The sequence below is a fragment of the Zootoca vivipara genome, chromosome 1 (genome assembly GCF_963506605.1).
Source record: "Zootoca vivipara chromosome 1, rZooViv1.1, whole genome shotgun sequence".
In the NCBI taxonomy this organism is placed as follows: Eukaryota; Metazoa; Chordata; class Lepidosauria; order Squamata; family Lacertidae; genus Zootoca; species Zootoca vivipara.
This window is the reverse complement of record NC_083276.1, coordinates 32,017,158-32,043,970: the sequence shown is the minus strand read 5'-3', so window position 1 is coordinate 32,043,970 and position 26,813 is coordinate 32,017,158. Positions and strand designations below refer to the sequence as shown.

At 39.2% G+C, this 26,813-nt stretch overlaps 1 protein-coding gene across 2 annotated transcripts in view; it reads right to left on the bottom strand.

Moving 5' to 3' along the window:
- The window catches only part of SLC25A21 (solute carrier family 25 member 21), a 275,507-nt gene that overhangs the window by 129,450 nt on the left and 119,244 nt on the right, over positions 1-26,813 (bottom strand). For both annotated transcript variants that reach the window (XM_035109126.2, XM_035109135.2), the window contains exon 2: positions 266-314. In XM_035109126.2, coding sequence (XP_034965017.1) covers positions 266-314 — 49 coding nt within the window. The remainder of the gene's footprint in view (positions 1-265; positions 315-26,813) is intronic.

Sequence of the window (26,813 nt, the reverse complement as noted above, 5' to 3'; positions counted from 1 at the left end):
TTTTAATAGAACAGGATCTCAGGCTGTCACATGAAGAGTACATTTAATAAAGAAGTATTTAGCACCTCCAGATGACCTCCAAGCAGAAATGCATCATGCTATTCAAATTCTGCCTGTCAAATGCTATGAAAAACAGTAAGTAAATATAAATGCCATTAAAGGGAGAAGTTATCTTACTTGGACAAGTTCTAGCTTTTTAAGTTCTGACAGCTTCCAATTTGGATGTCTTCCAGTGTCAATAAAACTTGTTCAAGCAGAACCTTACCTGGTTTTCACCACATCGAGGGGGTGCATCAGGCAAATTTCTACAAGACCTGTAAGATGATAGAGAAGCCTGGTAAATACATTTGATCTCTACAATTATTGAAGTATAAAGTGTTCCCATGCAAAATGTGCTCAGAGAAGAGAACAATTATAACACAAAGGCATTGCATATTCTTCTTACATTCTCCAAGGATCTTCTTTGGGAGATAAGGGAAAGTTCTGTGATGAGGTGAATTTTTGTAAACAAAACAAAAAGCAAAAACAAAAAAACACATTTTTTAAAAATGCTCTCAACTCTGAGATTTGAGCCAAGAAATTTTTCATCCCAGAAATTAGGCTGCAGTCCTAAGTGGTTTGAGCTGACAGGTTGGAAATGAGGAAAGAGGAATGTCCTATTTCCTCTACAGCACAGGGAGCACCTCTCAGTTGCTTGGAGAAAAGGAGCATGATCCTTCTTGATCAGGAGAATGGGAGGCCTTTCTGTGCCCTACATGATATCATCAAATAACCACATCTAATTCCAGTAACCCCACAATTTAGGCACATTTAACTTGGGCTCATTCAGCTTTATGCGTGTGACAAATTTTTTAAAAAAGTGTTTTGAAAGGGGGGGGGATTCCTTGAAAAATGACTTTGGCAATCTCACCCACTATTGAACCCAATGTGTTTTGACTATACATAATTTTGGATTTAGGCATGACCTGCAGAACGTAACCCCCATGTAAGTTGTGGGCTTACTAAATGATTGTGGTGGCATGGGGACAATATCACATTGTGACACAAATTGATTGTGAGAAGGAAGCAAGGGAGAAGACAGGTCTAAAAAAAATGGCACTGTACTAGCAGCAACATTATCAGTGTTTGCCTATAGATGTGAGCAAAATTTTGCAATATAAAACCAAATCCATTGCATTCAAATACAATACAGTACAGAGATTGAAATGACAGGCCTCAATCAGCAAGGCAATATGTGGGCAACCCATTGCAACGATTCCCAATGAAGACTTTCTCTCTTGTCCTAACAGTCTAGTATCTCACCAACAACTTGTCCACCACCATGCTGAGTACAGGCGACGACCAATTTAAGCATGTCCAATCGACGCGTGACCTCACACATTGCTGCAACCCGGAAGTGGCCAGAAAACGGGATGGAACAGGGGCAGGGGTGTAATGGAGCTTACATGCTCTCTGCCAACATGCATGGCTTGCATGGGGGTCAGGAACACAACACTCATGAAAAACACTCATTGCCTATGCTTCTGGACTTTTCCCTTGTTCTCACCTGAACCTGAGCACAGCAGGTTGTGACCACATCATCTGCCTCTGAACCTTTAGACCTCAGCCTGCTTGTACTAGAACTAGACTCCCAGTGGTGGTCCGTCTACAAGTCTGCCCAATGTCTGACAAGTTTCCCCAACAAGCTTTCTGAAATCCCCCAAACCCCTCTTTTTTTGCATTAAATCCCAAACCTCATGCAAATTTGGCGCAGCACTAGTTTTAATTTCTTAGCCTATAGAACACAAATTTTTAATGCAGGCATTTTTCCAGCAAATGAATCAGATGAATTCCATTTCCATTGGCAAGAACTATGTTTTGGTAACTTCACGATTCTGTTAGCTTTCTGTGTTTCCGAAAGGATAAAAATCTTTTCTTTGTTCTCATCATTTAATTATACAGTAGGTTTGCATAGTTAGTTGATTTCCCAAGGCAGCACTCTCTGCATAATAACCAAGAATGTATACAGATATGGGAAGGGGGCCCTATTAAAAAAAAAAAGAACACACAAGCTATGCAAAAAATGGTGGGACAGATAAGAAACAATACACATTTTCCCATCAATAGTAATGGTTGTGATAACATTTAAAGTATCCTACTTGAAAAGTAGCCCAAAAACTACGGTGGCCCTGCTACATTTCTAGCAATCTTGAGTTTTAGATTAAAGCATTAGAAGGAAGGTACCTCTTTCAGATAATGCCTATCAACTTTGTGCATCCTTTTATCATATCACCTAATTTACCAAACAGGCTCTTATGAACAATGTGCTTCTCGTAATTTAATGTCTTGATAGGAGTTCCACGGACGCACAGGAGTGCACATGGAGCCTGAATGGAAGGCTTAGGATAGAATCCTAGACCACTTACTTAAAAGCTATTTATAAATAAGTAGACGCAGTCTAACACTTTTAACTCCCATTAATTTCCATGAGACAACAATGTTTAAATCTCACACAGTGAACTATGTGGAACTTAGCTGAAGCCATATCATATAGCAATATAAATTGTCATAAATTCAGAGTGTGGGAGGCAAGGCTGCTCCCTGAAGATTGGATTAAACTGAAGAATAAAATCTAAAGAATAATATTGAAAATGTCTTTGCAGGTTGTTGTTTTTTACTGAATTTCTACAAAAGTTATGAACACAATAGCAACTGCAAATAGTGTCTACTGAGTGGGGAAAACAAAGAATTGTATAGCTGTCATTTGTCAATGTATTTTAACAGGTTTTTTAAATAGGTAATTATTAATTATGTTTCTTTTCAAGTAATGATTTGCCATGTTTCTCCGAAAATAAGCCATACCCTGAAAATAAGCCATAGTGATAGGCAGTTTAACCTTGTAGGTTAAACTGTAACATACTTAATAAAAAAAAATAAGACAACCCCTGAAAATAAGCCACCGTGTTTTTTTTTTTTGAGGAAAAATAAATATAAGACGGTGTCTTATTTTTGGAGAAACATGGTAAATGAAAACCACATAAACCTTCTTTAGTGATGCCTCCTGTTAATCTACTGCGATATGTGAGTTTCTGTTAACTGTGTAGTCCAGCCTTCATCAACCACATGCCTTTTGATGGCTGGTGCTGATGGGAGCTGTATCCAAACAGCTGGAGGGCACCATTTGGGCAAAGGCTGGGATATCTTGTGGCTGTTTTCCAGCTTTGAGCAATTTCTATTCTGGTTGCTGCAACCAATGATTGGATAGGTTCCTCATGAAAAGCCTTCATTTGAAAACCTAGAGGGCTGCAGAGTTCAATTGCAGCTGTGTCTATAACAGAATGGGTTGCTGCAGTATTTCTCAAATAATTTCAATTTTCCAAAATGCATGAAAACACAAGGACCACATGCAAGATACCCTCATTCCTTACAGCTCCTCCAACACACAGTTGGGAACCTTTTGTTTATATGATCTAATTCAGGGGTCAGCAAAAATTTTCAGCAGGGGGCCGGTTCACTGTCCCTCAGACCTTGTGAGGGGCCAGACTATATTTTTTTGGGGGGGAAATGAACAAATTCCTATGCCCCACAAATAACCCAGAGATGCATTTTAAATAAAAGGACACATTCTACTCATGTAAAAACACGCTGATTCCTAGACCGTCTGCGGGCCAGATTTAGAAGTCGATTGGGCTGGATCCGGCCCCTAGGCCCTTAGTTTTCCAATACCCATGATCTAATTGTACTGGGGTGATGTGCCATCTATGTATCAGCTTTGATACTTTGCTTTGTTTTCAGATCACATAGACGTTTCCAATGTGAATATTTCTTGTCTTTTTCTTCCTTTTTCCAACAGTAAACAAGAAAGCCCTACCACTGCTTCAAGCAGTGCCCTCACTGCTTTGAATGCATTCCTGGGACTTATTACATCATGACATTCTGTCCTAGGAATACACCTTGAGTAGCCAGAGCAGGGGATGGGGAAGCTTGGCCACCTCATATTAAAATTTGAAATTTCATGAAATTCAAGATTCTTCAACACCCGCTGTGAGTAACTCAATACTCCCCTTCCTACTCTCAAAGGACAATGGTCTCACAAAAATATGCCCATCAGATATCTTAAAATTATCTTTGAAATTAACACGTACTATATCAAACAACAAGAAACTTTAAATACATTAATAGCAAAAGAAAGAGAAGAAAAATTGTGGCTTCCAATTGTTTTCCAAGGGGTACTACCTATATAGATGTGACTGATACTAGAGACTCAACATTCTGTATATATTGTCCCACCATTGAGATAGGTCTAGGAAGTATGATGCATGCATGCATTTTATTGCAGATATCCCCTTTAGTGTATTATTCACCCTCCTCAGTGTGCTTTATTCATTTTCCTGGAATAAGATAGTCACAGAGGAAGCAAAACACAATGGAAATTTGCTCATAGAGAGAAACACATGTCAAGCACTGTATATTATATAGTTGGAGCTGTGTATATTTGTTTTGGCATTCAAACACATACTGTCAAAATATGCAAAATAACAATAAATATTGCAATATGTATCTTGCTATCCCCTTGTAAAAATACATCTGACTGTGAAATTGTTAAACATGACTTGAGCTAATTATTATTTGGTCTTGATAAAGTGGTGTTTTGTTTTGATAAAGTGGTGTTTTGTTCCCAATTTGGTCTCAAAATCAGTACCTTTGCTGCCAAAATAATGTTTTTTGACATGACAAATGCTTGAAACACCACAAAACATTATTAAGAGTGCTGTTCAGTCCATAATCTAGACTTGAAGAACAAAAGATACAACCATTGATTCCACACTGGGACAAAAACATGAACAGCTACAGGTTCAAACAAGCCACTGTATGAAAACTTAACAATGGACCTGTCTGATGTATATAAAATAAACCATCGAGGGGAAAAATCGTCGTTTCACAATCTTAAATTGTAAAAGGTAAGTTTTCCATCCGTTAAGGTTAGCTATACTAGCTACACAGTTTGTTCATTGGTTTCCTTTCAGGCTACAATTATACCTCTTCTGTATTCCACCATTAAAACCTTTTCTCTCCTATTGCTGTTTAGCTTTGCTAAAAGTAAAACTACATATTACACACAAATGCATGTAATGCAACCCCAGTGCTCTTTGAAGAAGTTTCTGGATACTGTAGTGTATTTTGAATAGAGGTGGTGGTAGGGGGATGGAGGGAGTTTTCATCTCAAAATTTCACTCCTCTGCTTCTCCACCATAGTTTCTGAAAGAGTGAGCATAACAGGGGAGATTCTCCTAATAAATCTGCTCAGTGGAAGCCCTGCACAAGACCTACTGCTTGAACCACAAGGCTTTCTTCCCCCATTGTTACCCTCAAAATTGTTCGGGGTTAGGAGAACCCCCAGAACAGCATGTGGGGATGGAGAAGGGGGATCATTCTGTCTGGTAACCTGAAATGCTTGCACTGATGGGACATTCATTATAGCAAAACGCTGAATTCCTCCCTGTTATTTGAAAAATAGCCATTGCGCATCTTATGTTTTATGATGTTGTCTAATACATATAGGTCACAAAAAGTCACTATAAAACATTTAAGGAGAGTTGAATTCAAGTTGTTTTGCCAGTTCTTGATTCATGTTCAAATTGTGGAACATCTCATTCTGCAGGTCCAATGTTGTATGAAGGCAAAGGTCCTGAAAACATATCACTATTCATTATTATTGACAGAGAAACCAGTAGGAGAACACTTCAATCTCCCAGGACATTCTATACAAGATCTCAAAGCAGCTGTTTAATTACAGAGAAATTTCAGGAACAGACTGGAAAGAGAAGTTGCTGAATTGGAACTCATTACCAAGCTTAAAACCATGGAGCCACATGGGATGAATAGAGACATCGGATTCTTATCTCATTATACATGATCAAGCTTTCTTTAGCGCCTCAGCCCTTGCTTCCCCCCCCCCCAGGACTAATTGCAGTCATCAGCAGCCGTTAACAGCCATCCACAGGTTTACCACTCCTATCAGCCCATCACCCATTCCCACCCACCCCCACCACCCTCTGTATATATATAAGGGTCTGACACTTCTGTTTCCAGTGTATCTGAAGAAGTGTGCATACACACGAAAGCTCATACCAAAATAAAAACTTAGTTGGTCTTTAAGGTGCTACTGAAGGAATTTTTTCATTACTATTGGTTAATTATTGGTTACATTTTTGACTTTTTATTGGAATTATTGTTATTGTTATTAATTAAATTTGTAGACGGCCCTTCACTCAAAGATCCCAGAGTGGTTCCCAATCTACAGTAATTATATCTTCGTGAATTTAAAATATTCTTGCAATTGAGGTAGTGGACAGCTGGCAGCAAAAATAAATAAATCAACTGAACTAAAGTCATTTTGGTCATCTGCTATTTAATTTATTTATTTTAAAATCTCCTCCCATCCCGTCTCCTCATAGAATCCCACCCCTCCCAATCCTCCACCTTTAGGATTCTGCCTGTCTCTTCTGACATACTTACAAACACCTATCGATTATGTAAGGTGACCTGATAATTCATTGAACTCTCTCTCACACACACATGATTATTATTTCCCTGCATAACAAATCCTTCTCGTGAAACTCGTTGCCAGACGCTGGTCCATTCATACGTCCCAAAGCTGTGGTAATCTTCAGTGTTCAGGCTGAACTAAGTGCAGGGACATTACTCTATTTTTCTGACATGTTTAAAGTTCTCTAATGAATAACGCTAACAGCTCATGGCTGCATGGACTGTCACTCCTTGCCCCTGAGGGCCTTAATGTCTTTAAAATAGGCCTCCTAGTTTGTATTTAACTACCTTGTCCACAGAGGTCTGAAGGGTAGAGCAGATCAAAGATGTGCTACATACATAAAAAGCAGCTGTCCTTCATTTGCCGTTAATTAACTTCATCTGACCAGATCTTTTACAGCCTCCTTGTCACATATTCAACAGTCTATAAGCCCTATGACCCGCTCCTAAGTACTGTACCATTGCAGACATTTCAACAAAATATAAATCTGAAACTATCTACTAAATAAATACTGGAAAAGGGAGAAATCTCTGGTTTCATGCTATAAGAGTGACGCTTTGGAACCAGTAAGATTCAGCCCAGTGTATCTTGGGAAATGGCAGATTGACTCAACACTTGGAGTGTCAGGTAGTACTGAAATTTGGACACTATACTGAGGGTCTACCTATATTTATTTAAATAATTTTATATACCACCTTTATCTTCCCAGGATGTCAAAGTGGCATACATGGTTCTCCTCCTCCTCGTTCAATCCCTACAACAGCCCTGTGAGGTAGGTTAGGCTGAAAGGCAGTGGTCATCCAGTGAGCTTCATGGCTGAGTGGGAATTCGAACCCTGCTCTCCCAGGTCATAGTCCAACACTCTAACCATTACATGACACAAAACTTATATGTTATGCCAATAACTTGATTAGGAATCACATCGTGTTGTGGTGGTTCTTTAAAAATAAACCCCAAAGGGGACAATTCTTCTCAGCACCACAGCTTGTGTGGTGATACCCCGATCCTTCCCAGAATAAATAAAGACGCAGGACACATTGCATTTGGTTAATGGGCGTAAAAAGGCCACAACTTTATTGATTACGGATGTAGAGAGGTATTGGCTTAGGCATTGGATCTAACCGTCTATATCCGACTCCAGCCCGCTCTGCTGGCAGTCTGTGAAGGGTTAACCACCATTGGGTGAGCCCTGAGATGCAGATCAACTAGGAACTCACCCTGGGGCCACCGCTAGGGGGCGTGCCTTAGGCCCTCACCTACCACGGCTTCAGACATGGCCACGCCCCCGGACTCCTTAAGGGAGTACCCTTCGGCATTTTGGGGGAGGTGGTGGCAGCAACCTCCCCCCCACACCTGTACCCTTTCAGAGATTATCCAATTAAGTGTGGGAAATTAGCATTAGGAGAAAATCCTGCCCCCCCCCCCAGCACCAATGGGAGGTTTTTGGCTAATGCAGGAGCGGGGGGGGAGGGGTGTGTTACAGAGATCACAGGAGGAGAGGCTTAAACCTTTACCTTCTGTATGTTTAGTGCTAATAACAATCACACACACCCTGAGACCAGTATGTATTTTTGGGAGGGATTTGGGGGTGATGACAGACCCTTGTTTCTTCAGGCAGTCCTTCCTATACAATATATGAGATTTCATCAAGCACCCTGTAGCTATCTCTGTGAATGCATAGCTACACAAAACATCCTGCTATGATCACTGAATTATCATCACCATCATCCTCTATTATTTATACCCCACCCATCTGGCTGGGTTTGCCTAGCCACTCTGGGCAGCTCCCAACAGAATATTAATATTAATATTTATTATTATTATTATTATTAAAGCAATAAAACATGTGCATACTACTCCTTGTAAATAATTTCTGCAGGTGGAAAGAGAAACATAGCTGTCAATTTTCCCCTTTTTTCGTGAAGAAGCCTGTTCAGCATGAGGGAATTTCCCTTTAAAAAAGGGAGAACTTGACAGCTATGAAGAGAAATCTAGACTGAGAGTGCAATACTGTACATACTGCTGACTCTGAAGTAAAGCACCTCTGAGTTCACAGCAGTGCACTGCAAAAAAAAAACTTTAAAACCTTCTTCTTGAATGTTTAGCTCTTCACATGTGGGTGTATCTTCTACATGAGAGAGCCTTCCAATAAGTTAAGCCAGGATATTCTGCCTTTCGGGAATCACCTCTTCCCCAAGGAAGGAACCTGCTGAAGATCTGAGATCAGCCTTTGAGACTCTTCTTATTGTCACATTGCCAACACAACTGCAGCTGGTGGAGATGAGAGGCAGGGCCTCTTCAGGACCTAAAGGATGGAATAGTCTCCCAAGAGAGGCTAATCAGGCCCTCTTTGCCTCCATTTAAACAGGCTGTTAAAACTACTTTACTCCAGCAGGCATTTTTAGTTGAACCTTTGACAATAGGTTTTATGTCTGCTGTGGCTGATACAATTATGATGATGGTGTTTTGTTGGGCGGGGGGTGGGTGGGATTCCTGCTGTATATTTTTTGTCATTATTTTTATATTTATACAAATATATATATTGTCATTATTATTTCTAATTTCTGTTATGGTTTGTGTTTTGAACTTGATTTTACCACATAAAAGTCAGGTACAGATGTCCATATACAAGCAAAATAAGTAAATGAACCTACAGTACCTGCAATACCAGACCAGGAAGGACTATGTTTCATAATATTTCCATGCTTTTGAAAATAATTGGCTAAATAGAAAATACAGGGACCATGCTGTATAAAATTATGTTATACAGCAAACAACTTTTGAGGTATCTCTCTAACTCTCCCCTTCATAAGAAGCTGCCTTCTTATCAAGCCAGTGCTTCATCTAGATGTCCACTCCCCTTCCCTGGGGGGGGGGGCGTTGCAGAAAGGCACCTGGGACCCACAGTGACCCGGATTGGGGGCAGACTAGGATGCCGCCCATGTCATGGGGATTCCGGTCGCTGGCTGTACCTCTTCAGGGTTTCAGACAGGAGTCTTTCGAAGCTGTATTCAGAGATCCCAGGGATTGTACCTGAGAGCTTCACTAAGCTATGGCTGTTCCACTAGAGTTGCCAGGTCAGGAGCATCCCAGAAACCGAGAAGTCAGAACCCAAATCTGACACCTCGGGTCGGCCCCTGATAATGTCATGGGGCAGGCCTTGGAGATGGAGGTTAATTGGAAGAAAGGAGCAAACAGGGACATATGTACCAGAGTTTCTATAGTATAATTTGCAACTAGCTCCTGCCAGGCTGAAGTGCTCTCTTGTGCTCCCCCTGTCTGTGTGGATAGATGATGAGAATAGATGATAGATGATAGATGATGATAGATGATAGATGATTGATTGATTGATTGATTGATTGACAGATAGACACAGACAGTCTATTTTTCTAGAAAAAGAGGTACCGGAACTCACAATGATCACCTGCCACACCTGAGAGGTGCCGGAACTGAGTTCTGGCAAGTTCTGTCTCAAAAAAAAGAAAAAGCCCTGGATATAGATATAGAATTAAAGGTAGTGTTACCCACCTGGAAGGAGCCAGGCAAACCTGGAGACTTCAGGTCACACATGGAGGTCTTGCAACCCTATTTTCCCCACTTAGAAGGATCACCCTGCAACTCAGACCAGCTGAAATCAAATGTCAGTATTTTTGTAAGAGGGAAATGCTTTAAGTATCAAAACAATCTTTTTCAGAAAAGTGCTTGCCAGTTTTATTATTCTGCCCTTCTGTTGGCTAGAAAAGACTGAATAGGTAGACTGTGGGGAGAAAGGCGGCCTGGTCCCTCTAGCAGGGTGGTGCTGAATGACAACTTTCAACCCCTTCAAGCAGGGCTGGGGGTGGCCATGGAAGACCTTGGTATTTGACTGATACCCAGTCTCTTCTGGCCTCTTTGCAGGCAGCAGGGCTAAGGGTTAAACTAAAATCAAAACCAAACATTTTTTAGCTTCTCCTTAGGGAAACTGCATTTCTACTACAAGGATATAAAATGTTGGTAAGTCGTGCCAGTATACATCTAATAGCCGATTTCCAGATGGATGTTTCAATCTTTCAGCCTCTCCATTTGCAGCTGCTTAACCATGAACATTACGTAAGGACACAGAGTGAGGTTTTCTTCCTCTTAAACTGCCAGACTGCAATGGCACTTTCCTTATTCTATTTAATAGTTAAGTCAAGAATGTTTTTCCTTTTTCATGGAAAAAAAGCTCCTCTCTCTTTTTGTCTTTCTCGGACACATAGAGGGGGGAAATGGAATTTGTTGGCAGAGATATTCATGGTGCAGAAATTCAGAAGATTGTGATCATGGTTTCAAATTCAGAAAGCATGGCTGTGCTGGCTGGCGCTGATGGGAGTTGTAGTCTCCAAAAAGCTGGAGAGGCTGCCAGAGGGTAAAAGAGCTAAAATCTACACCTGTGAGCAGCACCATAGTATATCTTGTAAAAGTGGTCAATTATTGCTGAATTGTTATTTCTTATTAAATACTTTAATATTTTACTACCATTTCCATTGATATTATATTGAGAAAACTTCATGCATGCAGCTATAAAATTACCTCCCACTGCCAATTTATCATCCAAATATTTAACTTTTAAGTTAAGATTTTTTTAAAAAAATATTATACTGGTATTAAACATGTGAAGAATACTAAGTGTAGATTTAAATATAGTAGAGAAGAACTGTGGTGTAAACATACGTATGACTTGATCAAGTCACAAATAAGTTATTTGGTTTTCATGTGAGAAGTACGTAACTGTTCATTTAAAGTCGCTGGGACTGAAATAGTGCAATCACAAACGTCTTTTTTAAAAAACAAAACAAAAAATAGTGCATCTACTCAGGAAAAAATCCATATTAGATAGCTCAGTTGGTAGAGCCTAAGATTCTTAATCTGTGTCATGGGTTCGAGCCCCATGTTGGGCAAAAGATTCCTGCATTGCAGGGGTTGGACTAGATGACCCTTGGGGGTCCCTTCCAACTCTATGATTCTATGAAATTTAGACTTGCAGACTAAGCAGGGTATTTATATACAGGGTTTTTTCAGGGAACAGTTGGAGCCAATGGAGCTGCCACTTATTAAGCCCAGCTGGGCTTACACCAGCTATAGTACAAAGTGTGGGGGAGCTTTTTACCCTCCCCATTTTTCCTTCACCAGTTTTTCTTCTTTTTATTTTCCCAGCCACTGCTTCCAATGGGAAGGAACATAACTATGCCCGTTTCCTGGTACGTCCAGGGAATGAGAAGAGATTTGGAGCCGAAGTCTCCTCCACTCTGCCTCTGATCCCCCCTCCCTTTTCGTCCTTTCCTCTCGTGAATCTTCCTGAGGCTGGTAGACAGGAACCCTGTTAATGGAGAGGTCGGTGGTTAATGGAGCTGCCTCTCCAGGCTGATCTAGTTGAATACAGCCCTCCATGGGCAGGTCTGCGATATCCCTGGGACCATAGGTTTGCAAGCTAAGTTTGACTGAAGCAGTGAAAAATCTGCGCATAGGTTGAATTCTGCACTAAAATATGACACGAAGAAGAAGAAAGAAACCACGAATGAGCAACAGGACTGTATGTTTTGGGAAGGATGGCTGAAAGCCATAAGTGAGATTCTTGTAGTCTTGATCCGTCTGCAGATCTAACTCCTTACATGCAAGGAGTTTCCCCAGCCTGTCCCATTCAAGAGAGAGGGAAATTCCACTCTCATTTCATGTGGCGCAAATTGAGCTGTCTCCTCTGTGAAGTTCATGGAAAATCCCATATGGTCAGGAAGCTCTTTGTGTATTCGAAACATCACACCCCAGCTTACATGTTTTCAAACATATCCTAACCAAGGGGGTATGCGTGGTGCAGAAAGCTTCTTAAGGACCTACATCATTTGCCAAATGCTATGAAAGGTGCCAGATTCCAAGCAAAAACCTAAGCAATCCACACACCCATATAAATGCTTTTTGTACTAGTGCTGTGCAGAAAATTTCTACTGTGTCACCATCACCATTCTCCATCAGTTAATGAGGAAATACACTGTATTTGAAAGTGGTCAAAGGGGTGGTTTGGTGAAATTCTCATAGGTGTAATGTGGATGTAAATGTCTTGCATTAGAGGTGGCCAAAGGATGCTCATTTCTTCCTTTTTTTTTTACTTATCATCTCTTTGATATGTAAAGATAGTAAGAATATAGATACAAAAATAAAATTATGCAAAATCTTTGTTCCTATCCCTACGCTTCTGAAACTTGCTAATACAAAATGTTTTATTTCACTTCCACAAAATGTCTAGGAATTGATTTGAAAGCCCTCATGGAGGATTGAGTTATATACCAAGAAAGGGGACATCAAGCATGCCTCTGGAATGGGGGGGGGATTCAATTCAGTTCACATTTAAAGGTGAGCATACCTAATTCGCAGTATGTGAACCAAACACAGCTAACCTTTGAGGAGAAATCCACACCAGCATGCTGATGAATTTTCATGATGACTTTTTAAACGAAATTAAACTGATGTGGAAATGTGGAGAACTGAACATAAGGTTGGAAAAAAATGAAGAAACTGAGAGAAAACCAAATGGGCATATTGCCCTCTCTAAGTTACTATATGTAGAATTCCTACTTGATGTAAGGAGTGCACTATCAATCCATTATATTCAGCTCACAACAGCAATAGAACGAGGGGGAAATGCTCAGAAATCACATGTGGTATATTAGCATAATTACTGACCAATACCACACATTCATGGGCTGAAAATAAAAGGGCTAAATCCTTAAAGGTGACTGGCAACTATTCAAGGATCTTCCCACTGCACACAGTTTTGTTGAGTACTGTGTTGTGGAAACAGGTGATGACAGCATTATTATTTTGTGTTATTTTAGCCTTCGTTGGTCTTCCGAGTATTTTTCACCACTCCCATTTGCTGGCAGCATATCATGGCTGAGTTTCAACAGAAATCTACTATGAGTTGTGTGCTAACTGGAACATGTCAGCATGTACAGCCATACCCAGAATTAGGCTGTCTTTTGCACCCACATCACATCAGCAGAATACTAGCCTTCGGGAAATATATGTATATTTGTGTATGTGTGTGTGTAGTGGTAGTAGTAGTAGTAGTAGCTCTTGCTTTAGCAATGTTCTTATTCCAGTGAACAACATTGTAGTAAAGGATTATCTAATTTTTTGCCCCTGAGAACTGCTTCATTTATTTTTTATTTTTTATGTTTCTTTGTTTGTTTGTTTGTTTAATATTATTAATATATTGCCCCATACCTGAAGGTCTCAGGGTAGTTTATGGTTGTTGTTTTAGTACATACACGAAAATGTTTTGCATTCACACATAAAAATATGAAATGTAACATGCTAAACAAGCATTTGAAAACTCATGTATACACTTACACTTGTTAGAGAGCTGAGATTAGCTGCAGCTTCCTGACAGTGTTTGGCGGTGTGTGATATATGAAGCAGCCTTTCGACTAGTGTTTCTCAGTAAGGTAACCAGGTTCTAACTTAATTAGCACTAAAGACTCTTCTATAGTGAAAACAGTCCCACCTTTTTGATTATTGTGAGCGATTCCTTCTCACTCTAGATATGCTATCATATGAACTATGCAATTTCTAAATCAAAACACACTACAGAAATAAGAATTGCCTTGGTAACACATGATCTTTCAAACAGCCCAACAAATATCAGTTCCATAAAGGTAAAAAATAGAGGACAAATCACAGTGGTACCTTACAAGTACTTCTACTTTTAAAATGACTACAAACATTCTAAGCTTTATATTTTACATCTATTTTAGGGTCTGTCTGGTCTTTGCTCTGCAATAACAATAGTAGCCATGTGAAATAAGGAAAAAGTCAAATTAGCACTTCAATTTCCTACTCTTGAGCTGTATATATCTGCAAGAAACCCAGTTGTCTTTTCCAATTCTGGTGGGTTATGGTTATGTCAGTTCATTTAATATGATCAGTTCTTTGCTTTAAACAGAGGTCCCAGATGCGCTCTGGGGTGTATAAAGTACTGTATGTTCACAGTCACACAGAATCATAGGGTTTTTTTGTGATAGTAGCTAAGAATGAATTTTAAAGTTTCCATGTTTCACTTGCAAGAATGACGTTGGCTAACTTGTTGCACCAATGGTATTTGCGCAGTGCTGGGAAACTGAAAGGATTACTTAGTTGCTATGATGGCTGGTGGTCAAGGCAGCAGGAAAAGGCCTTGTTCCTACTTCCAGGAAGAGACACAATCCAAGAGCTTCACCTCCACCTGCCACAAGCCCCTTTCAGCATCAGCAGCAATGGGGAGCGTTTAGCTCCTCCTCCGTGTTTGCTAAATGTAAGGATAGGTTCCATTGCATTTAGTGGACTCTTCCTTTTGTGTAAATGTATTAAGGATCAGGGTATTAGTCTCCACCCAGCTTGTGGTGCTGGTTAAAACCCTTCAATTGATTGAAACTTGGCAACCAGACTTGACAGAACATGAGAGGATTGTGAGTCAGTAAAGGATCCCTATCCAGCTATCTTCTCATGTGTATCCAGCAGCCGTAAAGCATTAAGAGTTGAATCTAGACAGAGTATTTAGCTGTTTGTAGACTTCAGAGCAATCTGGGGGAGAAACACACAACTGGAAAAATAATATGACATATACTTGAAAAGATGGTTAACAATTGAATGCTGTGTTTCGCTCTGCAGAACGAAAGTTCTGCATCCTTTCCTCTACCCAAAAAACTTGCAAACCTAAATAGAGTCAGTAGTATGCATGCTAGTGGGGGCCAGTCACAAGATATGACTTATATTTGTATCTTTGTGTTGGGGAGAGGGGCACAAATCCGTTTCAGAGCTGCTCTGTGTGTTTCCAATTGACTTATTATTCAGAACCAAATTAGATTAGTTAAAAACAAACATTGTCCTTCGTCCCCATTTCACTATAATGTCAAATCTGAAATTGGCTGTGTCTCTCCTCCCCTTTTTTCCTCTATTCTGCTACACCCTTCCTCAGCTTTCTTGCTTCTGGGCTCCCTATCCCTTAGCTTCCCTACGTTCCAGGACTTCTTCTCAGCCTTCATCCTGTCTCCGTGTCAGATTTCAGCTGGAGACGAACTGACAAATTTCCCTTCCCTCGCAGAAGCTTAGTTGCTAGATCAACTGGAGATTCTAGGCACACAATGACTGAGGCTTCACAGCCACAAGCGCAGTACGATAAAGATCGTTGGAAATTTCTCTCCTGACCTCATCAATCTTCTCTCAAGTAAACTTGAACAAATGTTATACACTAAATAATACAGGTTTTAACAACTTCCTTTAAAAAAAATAAGTTTAAAAAATCTGTCAGATATCAGATTCAGGACAGAGATCAGCCCCCTTTTTAAATAGTCACCATCTCACTAACATTTTCAGAATACATCCATGTTGATACAATTGATTAATCCTGTACACATAACATGTGAACAACACTTGCAGGATGCCTAAAATTTCTGTGGCAAACGTCTTACTTCTAGTCCTTTGTGGCTAACACTAAAGATTTACCAGCCCATCAAACCATATAACAGTTTGACACTAATAAGCAAGTGTGGTCAGCAAGAGATTCTGACTCAGAAGCTTTTCAATGGGCTGCTTTCATTCAACTCCTGTTTTATTGCATTCTTTAACACTGGGCAAAAATTAAAAGCAGAGACATAGTAGTGTGATGGAAACAATTCTAGAGAAAATATGAACTTTTTCATTGGGGACTGAAATAGAGCGGGACCCTCAGCCGAAGCAAAGAGAGAGGCTTTGTGCAAATCTCTGTCTTGAAACCGTAACTCTTCATCTTTAAAAACAGAAAGTCTAATATTGGGGTATATTTCTGGGAAGCTGCAAATACCGTAGCTATGTAATATACAAAATCAAATGATTATCATTAGTGTTTACATTTGTCACATTGATAGAACCTTGATATTTTACCAGAATAACCATAGTAACTGAACGCGAGCATAATTTCAGATTGCATTAATTTGTGTTTTATAAACGTCAGACCTTTAAGTTCCAATATCCAAAGAAACTGTGTGGCCATTGGTTTTATAATTTTAAGCAGTTGCACAACAGTACAAAAGTCATGAGGGTGTCGCCACACAATTAGATCTCTTTTTAATTCTTTTGCGGTTTACAAAACCGCAAATGGAACAGCACATGGTGATAATAACAGGGAACCATGTGAAACGCAATGGCACATGTTCCAGTGTTGTACTGCTATTTGAATTTAAGGCTGAAACAGTATCAAGGGCGTCTATTGGACAGCACATGTGATTTCCATTGTATTTAGGCTTGCCATATTTTTTAGCTTAAAAATTCTGGCAACTTGGCTGGAGCCTGGGGCAGATCAAGGGGGGGCACACAGGGAAGAGGGCATGGCAGCAGATTCTGCACCTGTCACAGCACCATATCGCTCGGCAACCACATACTTGGCCTCAACATCTCTCTTGTGCATTAGGGGGTGGGTGCGTGATTAGCCATGTGGCAGAACCATACGCTATGTGGCAGTATATGTGAAAGAACCACACACATTGACACAACAGCAACAAGTGTGGTGGTGTGTCAAAGATGGTGCCACAGTGTGGATACATTGGTTGTACTGCTTATGCATGAATGTAAAATAATAATAATAATAATAATAATAATAATTTATACCCCGCCCATCTGGGCAGCTTCCAACCGAATATTAAAAACAATACAGCATCAAACATTAAAAACTTCCCTAAGGCTGCCTTCAGATGTCTTCTAAATGTCATATAGTTGTTTATTTCTTTGACCTCCGATGGGCATTCCACAGGGTGGCCGCAACTACCGAAAAGGCCCTCTGCCTGGTTCCGTGTAACCTCACTTCTCGCAATGAGGGAACCGCCAGAAGGCCCTCGGCGCTGGACCTCAGTGTCCGGGCAGAACGATGGGGGTGGAGACGCTCCTTCAGGTATATAGGACAGAGGCCGTTTAGGGCTTTAAAGGTCAGTACCAACACTTTGAATTGTGCTCGGAAACGTACTGGGAAATAACATTCTTAACAATTATTCAAAACATCATTTCCTGTCTATCTATCTATCTATCATCCATCTATCTATCTATCTATCTATCTATCTATCTATCTATCTATCTATCTACCTAACAATCATTTATTTATTTATAGTTATCTGGTGGTAACTGAGCCAAATTTCTTACTTTTTACACAGATATTATTCTAGCATCTGGGTCAGAATGAAGTTAAAAAAACAAAGGTAGCTGGACCAGTGTTTTCCGACATGGTTTGCAGTTGGACTAATAGCAAAAACCCATGCCCATTTTGCAAAAGGAGGAGGAGGAGGAGGAGGAGGAGGAGGAGGAGGAGGAAAGACTTGGTGTCCTATGCTGCCCCTTTGTACCTCATTGTACCTGTGTGATGGTAAAACTTCAAAAAGCAGCTGGGCTGATGGCATTACCGAAACATTTGTACACTAAACTGTGTGACTTTATGCATTAATGCATTAATGCGCTATTGCATTAATCCAGCACTGACTGCTGGCAGATGGGCAGGAGCTGATGCAAGTAACACACTACGGATAAATCCCTTCTCACAGTGATTATACCCATAGGACAACATTATAAGAAAAGATATCAGTAGTCACAGAAACTGGTAAAGATTAAAGAGAATTCACTCTGGAGACAAAGCAAGTGACTGTTATATTTTAAAAATACATCTTCCAAAAAAAAAAAGGTGTCTGCAGTGTGTAATTTTATAGCATCCAAGACAACTGAATGCCAGTTGTTAAAAAGCAGAATTTATAGTCAACCATTTAAAGTTAAGCAGATATAAAAACAGTTGTGAAAACAACCTAATACTTTGTCATATGCCTTTAACTACCTTTTAAAATAACTAATGGAAAACACTCTTAAACATTCTCTGTGAGTGGAATTGTAAAAGGTCCCTTTTCAGATTCGGCTTTTAAGTGTAAAACAACATGGAGACTTTTGAAATTGCTCTCCTTCTTTGACGCGAGGAAGGAGAGCAATTTATCAACACTCGCTTGGTAAACCTGACAGGATGAACTAATGAAGCCCATCTGTATAAAAAGAGAAAGAGAAAGACAGTGGGTCAGTTATTCCACCCCCACCCCCAAGTCCATTTAAGAAGATAATATCAAGGCACTAATAATCTAAAGGTACATTCCCCTCTTTGTAATATTTAAGATAATAAAGATATGGCTCAGCTGCCTAGAGTACAAGCACTGTGGAAAGGTAGAATATAAACTGAAGCAACGACTATAATAACAGCAATAATAAAAATGGTGGAAGGAAAGGTGAACATTCAGTTATTTCCCAGTTTGCAACTGGGAAACTAGGGATTAAAAAAAGTTAAATGTAAACAAAATAAGCATAGGTTGCTATCAAATATTACTAAAAGCCTATTCAATTATTTGGAAAAAGTTGATTCAAACATTTGCAAGAATTCCGATGTGACCCTAGTCTTAAAACAAAATAAATCTGGCTTACTTGTGGACAGTTTGCTTTCCTATATTTATCAAGGATAAATGCTTTATTTTTTGTGTTTAACTTGGCATTTTAAAATGCATTGCAATTTGATGGTTGAATTTGGGGCAGAGCTACATGTTACATGTTCACGTTTGCAATAAAAGCCTGACCGCTTCTACTTCTAGGCGGAACCATTTCAGGAGAGGGTGATTTGAAGCAGAGATGGTGTGGCACCTACTGCTTTCCCCATGAAACTCTCCCCAATTGCTTCCCTGCCCTGCAGAGTTCCAGATGTGTAAGGTAAACAGACGCCTGGAACCCTGTATGGTGAATAAAGCAGCTGAGAGGGAAGTTGCAGGCGGAAAGTGGTGACTGGGAAAGACCTTGTCTCCTTAAGACTTGTCCGCATCAAATCACTTCTTCCAAAGTTGTTGTTGATTTCTAGGGCAACGCGGTGCCCTCTTGAACTTGAAGGACCAGTGCTCCCATCATCCCTGATTATTGACCGTGGTACCTGGGACTGATGGGAGCTGAAGTCCAACAACACTGGGGGGGGGGGGTTAATTACATGCATTTGCATGTAGAGTTCTGTTCTGCATTAACAATTCCACTTCGACAATATGTAGGCTTCTTTCCCTTCCCTCTTTGGGTTAATCAAAAACATAAGATAGACCAACTGAGTACAGAAGAAGCACATCTAACCTAGCAAGGTAGTTTTTATTGATTATTAGTATTGCACAATCATCGCACAAGAAAGTCTACAGAATATAAAACAAGACCAAAAGAAACCCCAGAGGAACTTACAAAAACACTATCGATGCTGGCATGCCTGGTTTTTTTGCCATTGGTTGTAAGTCTACCCTTTCAGAAGAGAATTTCATTACACACGAGTATTTGATCACAGGTCCAGGTAAGCAGAGGGAGCAGAATATTATAGACACCACCTTACTGAGTGGCTGCCTGCCTGCTGCACTAACTTCACATTGAGTGCCTCTATGATAAGTGATATATTACACTCACAACCTATACAATTTGCATTTCCTTAAATCCACACCAGTGACACTATAGAGTTAACTTACGCTGTTTTATCCAGAGTTACTGTCAATAAGAACCAGTTCTCAGGCTCTGGCTTGGGTCTAAATATGTTTATAACCCACATAATCCCAGCAACTGTAATGGCCTTTTGTAATGAGTCATATGTGTCATAAAATTTCACCCATAATGAAAAGGGTACAGTAGCAATTTTCAATCCGCTTATCAAATGATTTAAATTGCCACTTAGTAAACAGTCACTTGTAGTCATTCAATAATATTATAATATCCAGCCAGAAGAACATCTCATATTCTAGTGGACATGCCCAATGGCTGGAGAAATGTACGTCGAAACTCTGCTGCAGAGTCATTCATTCACAACTGCTTAATTGCCATTTTTATTTGGTCTCTTAATGTGGAACCCAGTGGTGAATACTGAACTGCGCAGTTAAGTACTAATGTCAATTTCTCTACATCTGGTTAATCCATCAGACCATGCCTTGTGCAAATAAAATGCATGTTCTGAAAAGTACCCCTTTTCCTGATTAAAAATTGTTCTGGGAGGGAAGTCGAATAATTTTCTAAGCTGCTTGAACAAGAGTTTATCTGCAGGAAGTAAAAATGACTGATGAAAAAGATCCCATGGTTTCCTGCCCAGAGAGGGATCAAGTAAATAATGAATTTACTACAAACAATCTCTTTTTGAGCAAAGGGGTCAGTTCACTAAACTAGCAGGATCTACACAAAAATGGTGAAAAGGCTTTCATATATATATAGAGAGGGGGGGCGACAGCAATTTAATTACCCTCCAAATATTAGTCTTTCTTTTTTACCTCCTCTCCACACTATTCCGTTTTAAAATTTAGGACCAGGATTTATTTATTAAAAAAACAAAAAAACTATAACTTGCCTTTCAGTACCACACCCTGGTACAAATACCAGACAAGGCACAGAAGGTAAAAAATATACACACCCTACAATAGTCAATTCAAAAGCACTTCGTCAAAACAAATAAAGGCAGCTAAAAATTAACAACATCCACCAACAGGCAGCTTAAACAACTCCCTGAACCTTTAAAATGTATGGGCATATAAATGTGTCTTGATCAAGCCAAAAAAACGGTAACAATGTTGGAGAGCATTGCACAAATGGGGTGCCACTACAAGGAAGGTTCTGTCCTGCATCATCACCTGGTAGGTTCACTTCTGGCAGGAGTTTAATGAAATTAAATAAAATTAAATTCTGATTTTTTTGGGGGGGGGGAAAGCAAATCTTCCAAATCAGGTTGACATTCCATGGAAAAACTAATAAATATTGACTTGAAATCACCATTATAATTCATAATGATCTCCACTCAGATGAGACTTTATTATTTGGGGGAGCCAAATATTTAAATCTCTGACAAAACATTTTAGCATATTGAATACTAAAACAACAGAACAAAATAAAAACACCCTGCAATAATAATTATGGCATAGGTTTTAGAAATAACTATTTTTCTAAAGCGGCAAGCTTTATTGAAGTACTTGTGTGGCTCTTACCTCTTCTCTACTACAGCTATACAATTTGTGTAATGAGATTTTAGACACATACATTCACATAATGTAGAATTACAGCAGAGATAGGGCACTTCTTCTTGAACTTCAGCTCCCATAATCCCTCACTGTTGGCCGTTCTGGCCAGGGCTGATGAGAATTAAGAGCCCTAAAACATCTGGAGGGTCACAGGTCCACCCCCCCAGGACTGAAGGGCTTTTTTCTGAAATAATAAAATTGGGAAAACAATAGCTTTTATTTAAGTATCAGCACCCCCACATTATCTGACAAAGTGCCATGAGTTCAGCAAAAAGGTTGCTGTATGTTATGTAAAGCAAAACGTCTAAGGTGCTACCAGATGTGCAGAGTAAGGTATGAACTTTTTCTGGATTTTGGCTGAAGTACAGTGCCAGCGTTAGCCCAGTCCTACAATCTTTCCAACCATGACAGCTTCCTGCTAACCTTGGCCAAACCATTAGTCTCTCTTCCATTTGCCAGACAAAATGGAAATTAGCAAGCAAAGCGTATCAGATTGGATCAAAATGTGCCCTGCTATTCTCCAAAGGACATATTTAATGAAAGAAATGGCCTTCAATCCAGCAGAGGGTTTTGCTATGGAAGGGAGAGGGGATTTTTGCCCACTCCCATTAACCCTCCCCTCCATTCCAGACTGTTCCTGAAGGTCTTCCCTAATGTCCATGGTATATTTTTAGGGGCTGTAGGGTAGAATTGGTAAGACTCCTCACCGTCACCCATCCATTAATAGGCAGGAGACACTCTTTCCATGTGTGAAACTTTGCTCATATCTTGAATCTGGTATGGAGATAACCCTATAATTATTTTAAAATGACCTCTTTTATGCAGCCCTTTCTGTTCTCACAAGGGGCCAAACTAGACATGATGCAAATCTTTGATTTTCTATTTCTTTTTTTCTAATTAGCAGATCCAGAGAAGATCGGGAATGGCATGATCTGAACTCTTCTCTGGCTCCTTTCTCTAATCTAATCTCCACCCCTCCACCCCCAAAGGGTTGAGAGGATAAAATGGGATAACCTTAATGTATATCTTCCTGTGCAACGATATAATAAATATACTATTAAATGAATTCAGTAATAAATTTTGATTCACAGTGACATAATAAACAAGTAGAAATATTTCAGACTGTAATTACCCGACTCATTTATACTTTGTCTCTTAAATTCAGTAAAAACAAAGTATGTATTATCTGCTTGAACAAAGAAATCCATTTCTAAAGTGTCTTCCATCTTCTCAGTTTACAAGCCATGAATCACACCAGATAAAGACCAGGTAGCTACACCAGAGGGAACCGAATACTAGAGGGTTACTGAACACCAAAGTAAATCTGTGCCTGCCTTTTCCAAGCTGAATCACAAACAGTCCCCACCCTTCTATGATCCTTCTTCAAATAATCCCTTCATTTACGTGAGGTGCACTTCCTGAAAGTAACAAATAAGCTTGACTCGATGAGTTATCATCTCATTAGGACTTGTGAAGCTGCTAAATGGATTGGAATGCTCCCTTTAACAAAACTTCTTCTGCCTCTCCTGAAGTTTTCAGCTCTCTTGTTACTTCTGTGGCCTTTAAAGCAGGCACACAGATTGACCCGTAAAATGTCTGCCTCATCCGAGCAGTGGATTTTGGAAATACACTGTATGCAGGGACTTTCGAGTTAGCCTGAAGATTCAGCGATGACAATAAGCACAATTAATGATCGCAAGTCCTTTGAATTACTGTCATCTACTGTATATATCTGAACATAATGTGTCATTTTGTTTTAGGAAAAGCTGCCTCGTAGACATGAGTACAAAACCTTGAAAAAAGATAAAATATTTAAGGTTAAAGAATACATACAATGATTCCTAAGTTGATTTTATGATTATTGTGGTCTCCTTGCTCCTTTGTCCCTGCTAATTCTGTGACAAAGCAAACTCCCCCCAAAAATTCATCTTCATGAACAAAACATCTACCCTTTTTAGAGTTATTCCTAAAGGAAGCATTTGGAATATGAAAGGTTTTGAAAAACTGGGTGTTCAACTGATTGCAATGGAAATCATATCTAAGTAAGTGTGCTTTGTATGGTAGTTCTGTTCACCATATCCACATTTTTAGTATTAAAATAGTTCATTTCAGATAAAAATCACAGACTAGTTCTATAGAATTACATAATACCACAGCCTCAGCATCTAGCTTTCAAGTGTATTTTTCCAACCCTGACATCAAAGCATATAAACTCAACTTTTCACATTAATTGAAAAAAATGCAAGTATGAAAAATTTCCATTCATTTCTGATCAGAATTAAGTATCATTCTATTTAATGAGGCATATTTCTCAGTAGACACATATATGCAGTAGACACATATAGGATAGCATTGTAAGTCAATGAAACTCATTAATTCCTAAATTAACTTTAGTCTCCAGAACTAAATTGTCATGTGAATTACAAAAATTTATTATCCAAGCAAAACTGTATGTAGTAAGCAGCCATTGCCCATTCTGTAATTTGAAAGAAGAAGAAGAAAAGGCTCTCTGCTTCTAAAGAATTTAAGAATACCATATGCCATTGTTTATTTCTTTTTGTGATGTTTCCAAATCGTTTTGCAGATTATTGTACCTTGCAATATTTTGTTGACAGTTCATTCCTGCTCATAACTAATTTGTAACTTTTAAAGTGACCTAGCAAATACAAATTAACAAATGGAATGAATATGGTTTTTCATTTGCAAAACATATGCATTACATGAATTGGTATCTTTTCTATTAAAAAAGCACTCTGAAACAGAAAATTCCTTAGGTGTTTCTTTTCCCCTTTAACGTCTCCCATGCCATGTATGCCTTTCCCCCCCTTTGGTTTCGTTTCCCATTTCCTCACTTTTCTATACCAAAAATTATATTTTTTGCTGCCACATTAAAAATACCCAATGGAAAGAAACAAAGCTTTCTTCTGGAATTCTGCAGCCTAACCGTTATTTTAACAAAAGATTGAAAAGCAACCTAATCGTGATTGTACTCCTGGCCTGGTCCTGTTTTACTGAGGTCAATGGAAGTTGGCCCCTTATGAAATAAAATTTTTTCCCAGTGCAGTGTAAAAGGAAACCATGGGAAAATAGATAAATGTTTTTCATGGCTAAACTAGACATTGTTAAAAGTTTAAATAGGAAAAGAAATGTTTTTGATGCAGTCTAGTCCAGTTCTTCTATACTTGTACCTAGGGCATTGCAACAAATGATTTGAATGGCGTTATCCACAAATTTATCTCGAATTTTCAGTCAGTACAGTACTCTCTAGTGGAAGAAGGTAGCTATCACTCACTGTCCATAATGATCTGCCATATGTGTAGAAAGCATTTAGAATGCTGGTGGAGACAATCTGAACATTTCCCAAAGATATAGCTAATTCATCTCAGCAAATGAATATAATCGGAAGTCAAGGCTGGCAAGAAAATGAATGCAGAAAATGAATGAATGGACCCTTAGATTTAGAGCCATAAAGAAATCTAATCCTGGAGAGGCAGACAGCTTTGCTGTTAATTCTCTGTATTGATCACCTCTTTCCATATTTATTTATTTATTTATTTGCAGGGCCTTGCTGAAAACCAGTGGCTGTTTCATTGCGTACCCAATAAAACACTGTGGTTATTCTGGGGCAGTTGGCATACATTTTCACACCCTGCCTTCTGTACTTGTTTTGCACCTGGACACTTGATTCATTTTTTCTCTCTCCCTCACCTGCAAATAAAGTGCATGTTTATAGAGCCATGGAGTTGTTTGTGGACATTCCTTGTCCTCTCTCTCTCTCTCTCTCTCTCTCTCTTGCAACGCTTCAAAATAGCAACTTGTTCTTGGATCACTGGGGGTGGGGGGACATGAGCACAGAAGCTTCAGTTATTGAAAAGTTACCATATACAGTACCTGATCTGTTTGTTACCTCTGGAGTGCAGAATTTAGTGAAAAGAACACAAATCAATTTACTTCCAGAACGGGCTTCGTGTGTGTGTGTTTAAACCTAGGGCATGTTCACTATTTAACCAAATCTACCCTGAACTTTAAATATTCTTTTCTCTCTCAGACACATTTCATCACTTTGTATAATTCAGGGCTAGACAAAATGTAACTTTTGAGTGAGCTGTGATCCAGGAAAAACTTTTGCACATCCTGGGATGGTTTGACTGTGTATGCATGTAAATATGTGGGATCCTGAATATTCAACCATTTATTATAAAAGTGAGCTTCTAGTCCTCAAGACCAAGGGAAGGTTCAAAACTGCACCTCAAAAAAAAATTTTAAAAAAAAATTGGCAAAGTCCTCAGCTTCCTTCCTCTTTTCAACTTTGTAATTTCTACGCATCATTTTCTTCACAAAGTTCTTAGTGAAAGGAAACATTTCATCTTAAGAATGTGGGGGGCGGGCGGACGGACCTTATGCCTACTAGCTGCTGTTTGGCATCTTTCTTCCAGCATTATTTTCATGAGTGTTATATTAATCACATGCAATTAGAATATGGAAATTAGCAGTGATGCTTGAGCCCATAATATTTTTTCTAATATACGCCTCAATGGAAAAATCATCTTTGTGATCCAACACATCATAAATACTACCCTAACAATAGAAAGAAAATGTCAGCATTTACTTGGCTTCTGAGCAGGACAAGTATAGGATAGCACAGTAAATGAGGGTAAAATGACATTCAGCTTTCCCACCAATTGATGTGGGAATGCAGTTTGTAAATCTTTGGAGCAAACATTAGAAAAACTATGTCTATGAGGAGCCTGCTGAAAGACTGAGGCTGAGCAAGCATTATTTTATATGCACTTGTCTCTATGTAGCATAAAGGGAATCTGGAGATAATAAACTGGCCAAACTTCTTACAAAATAGTGTGTTCTGTTTTGGAAGCCATTTTCATTATAGAGAACATTCTACTAATCATGGAGAGGAATTCTACAGAAACTGATGGCATGCTTCTTTCTGAAATGCTCATTTCCTGAAAATGTTGGCAATGTGGTAATTTTCTTGCATTCAGATACCCACAGTTTACTTGCCATATACAATTATCAGGAAGTGATATATATTATCATTTGAAAAAGTGTTTGTGTTTAAAAAAAAAGCTTGAAGTTATGGTCATTCAAAATTTCTCTTTTCCTTTTTATAAGGGCAAAAGCATTTCCCCCCCCCAAGTGAGAACTATAAATTCATTGCCAAGAGGAGACCATATGAACGATATTAATCTTCTCCCCAAAAAAGTACTACATTC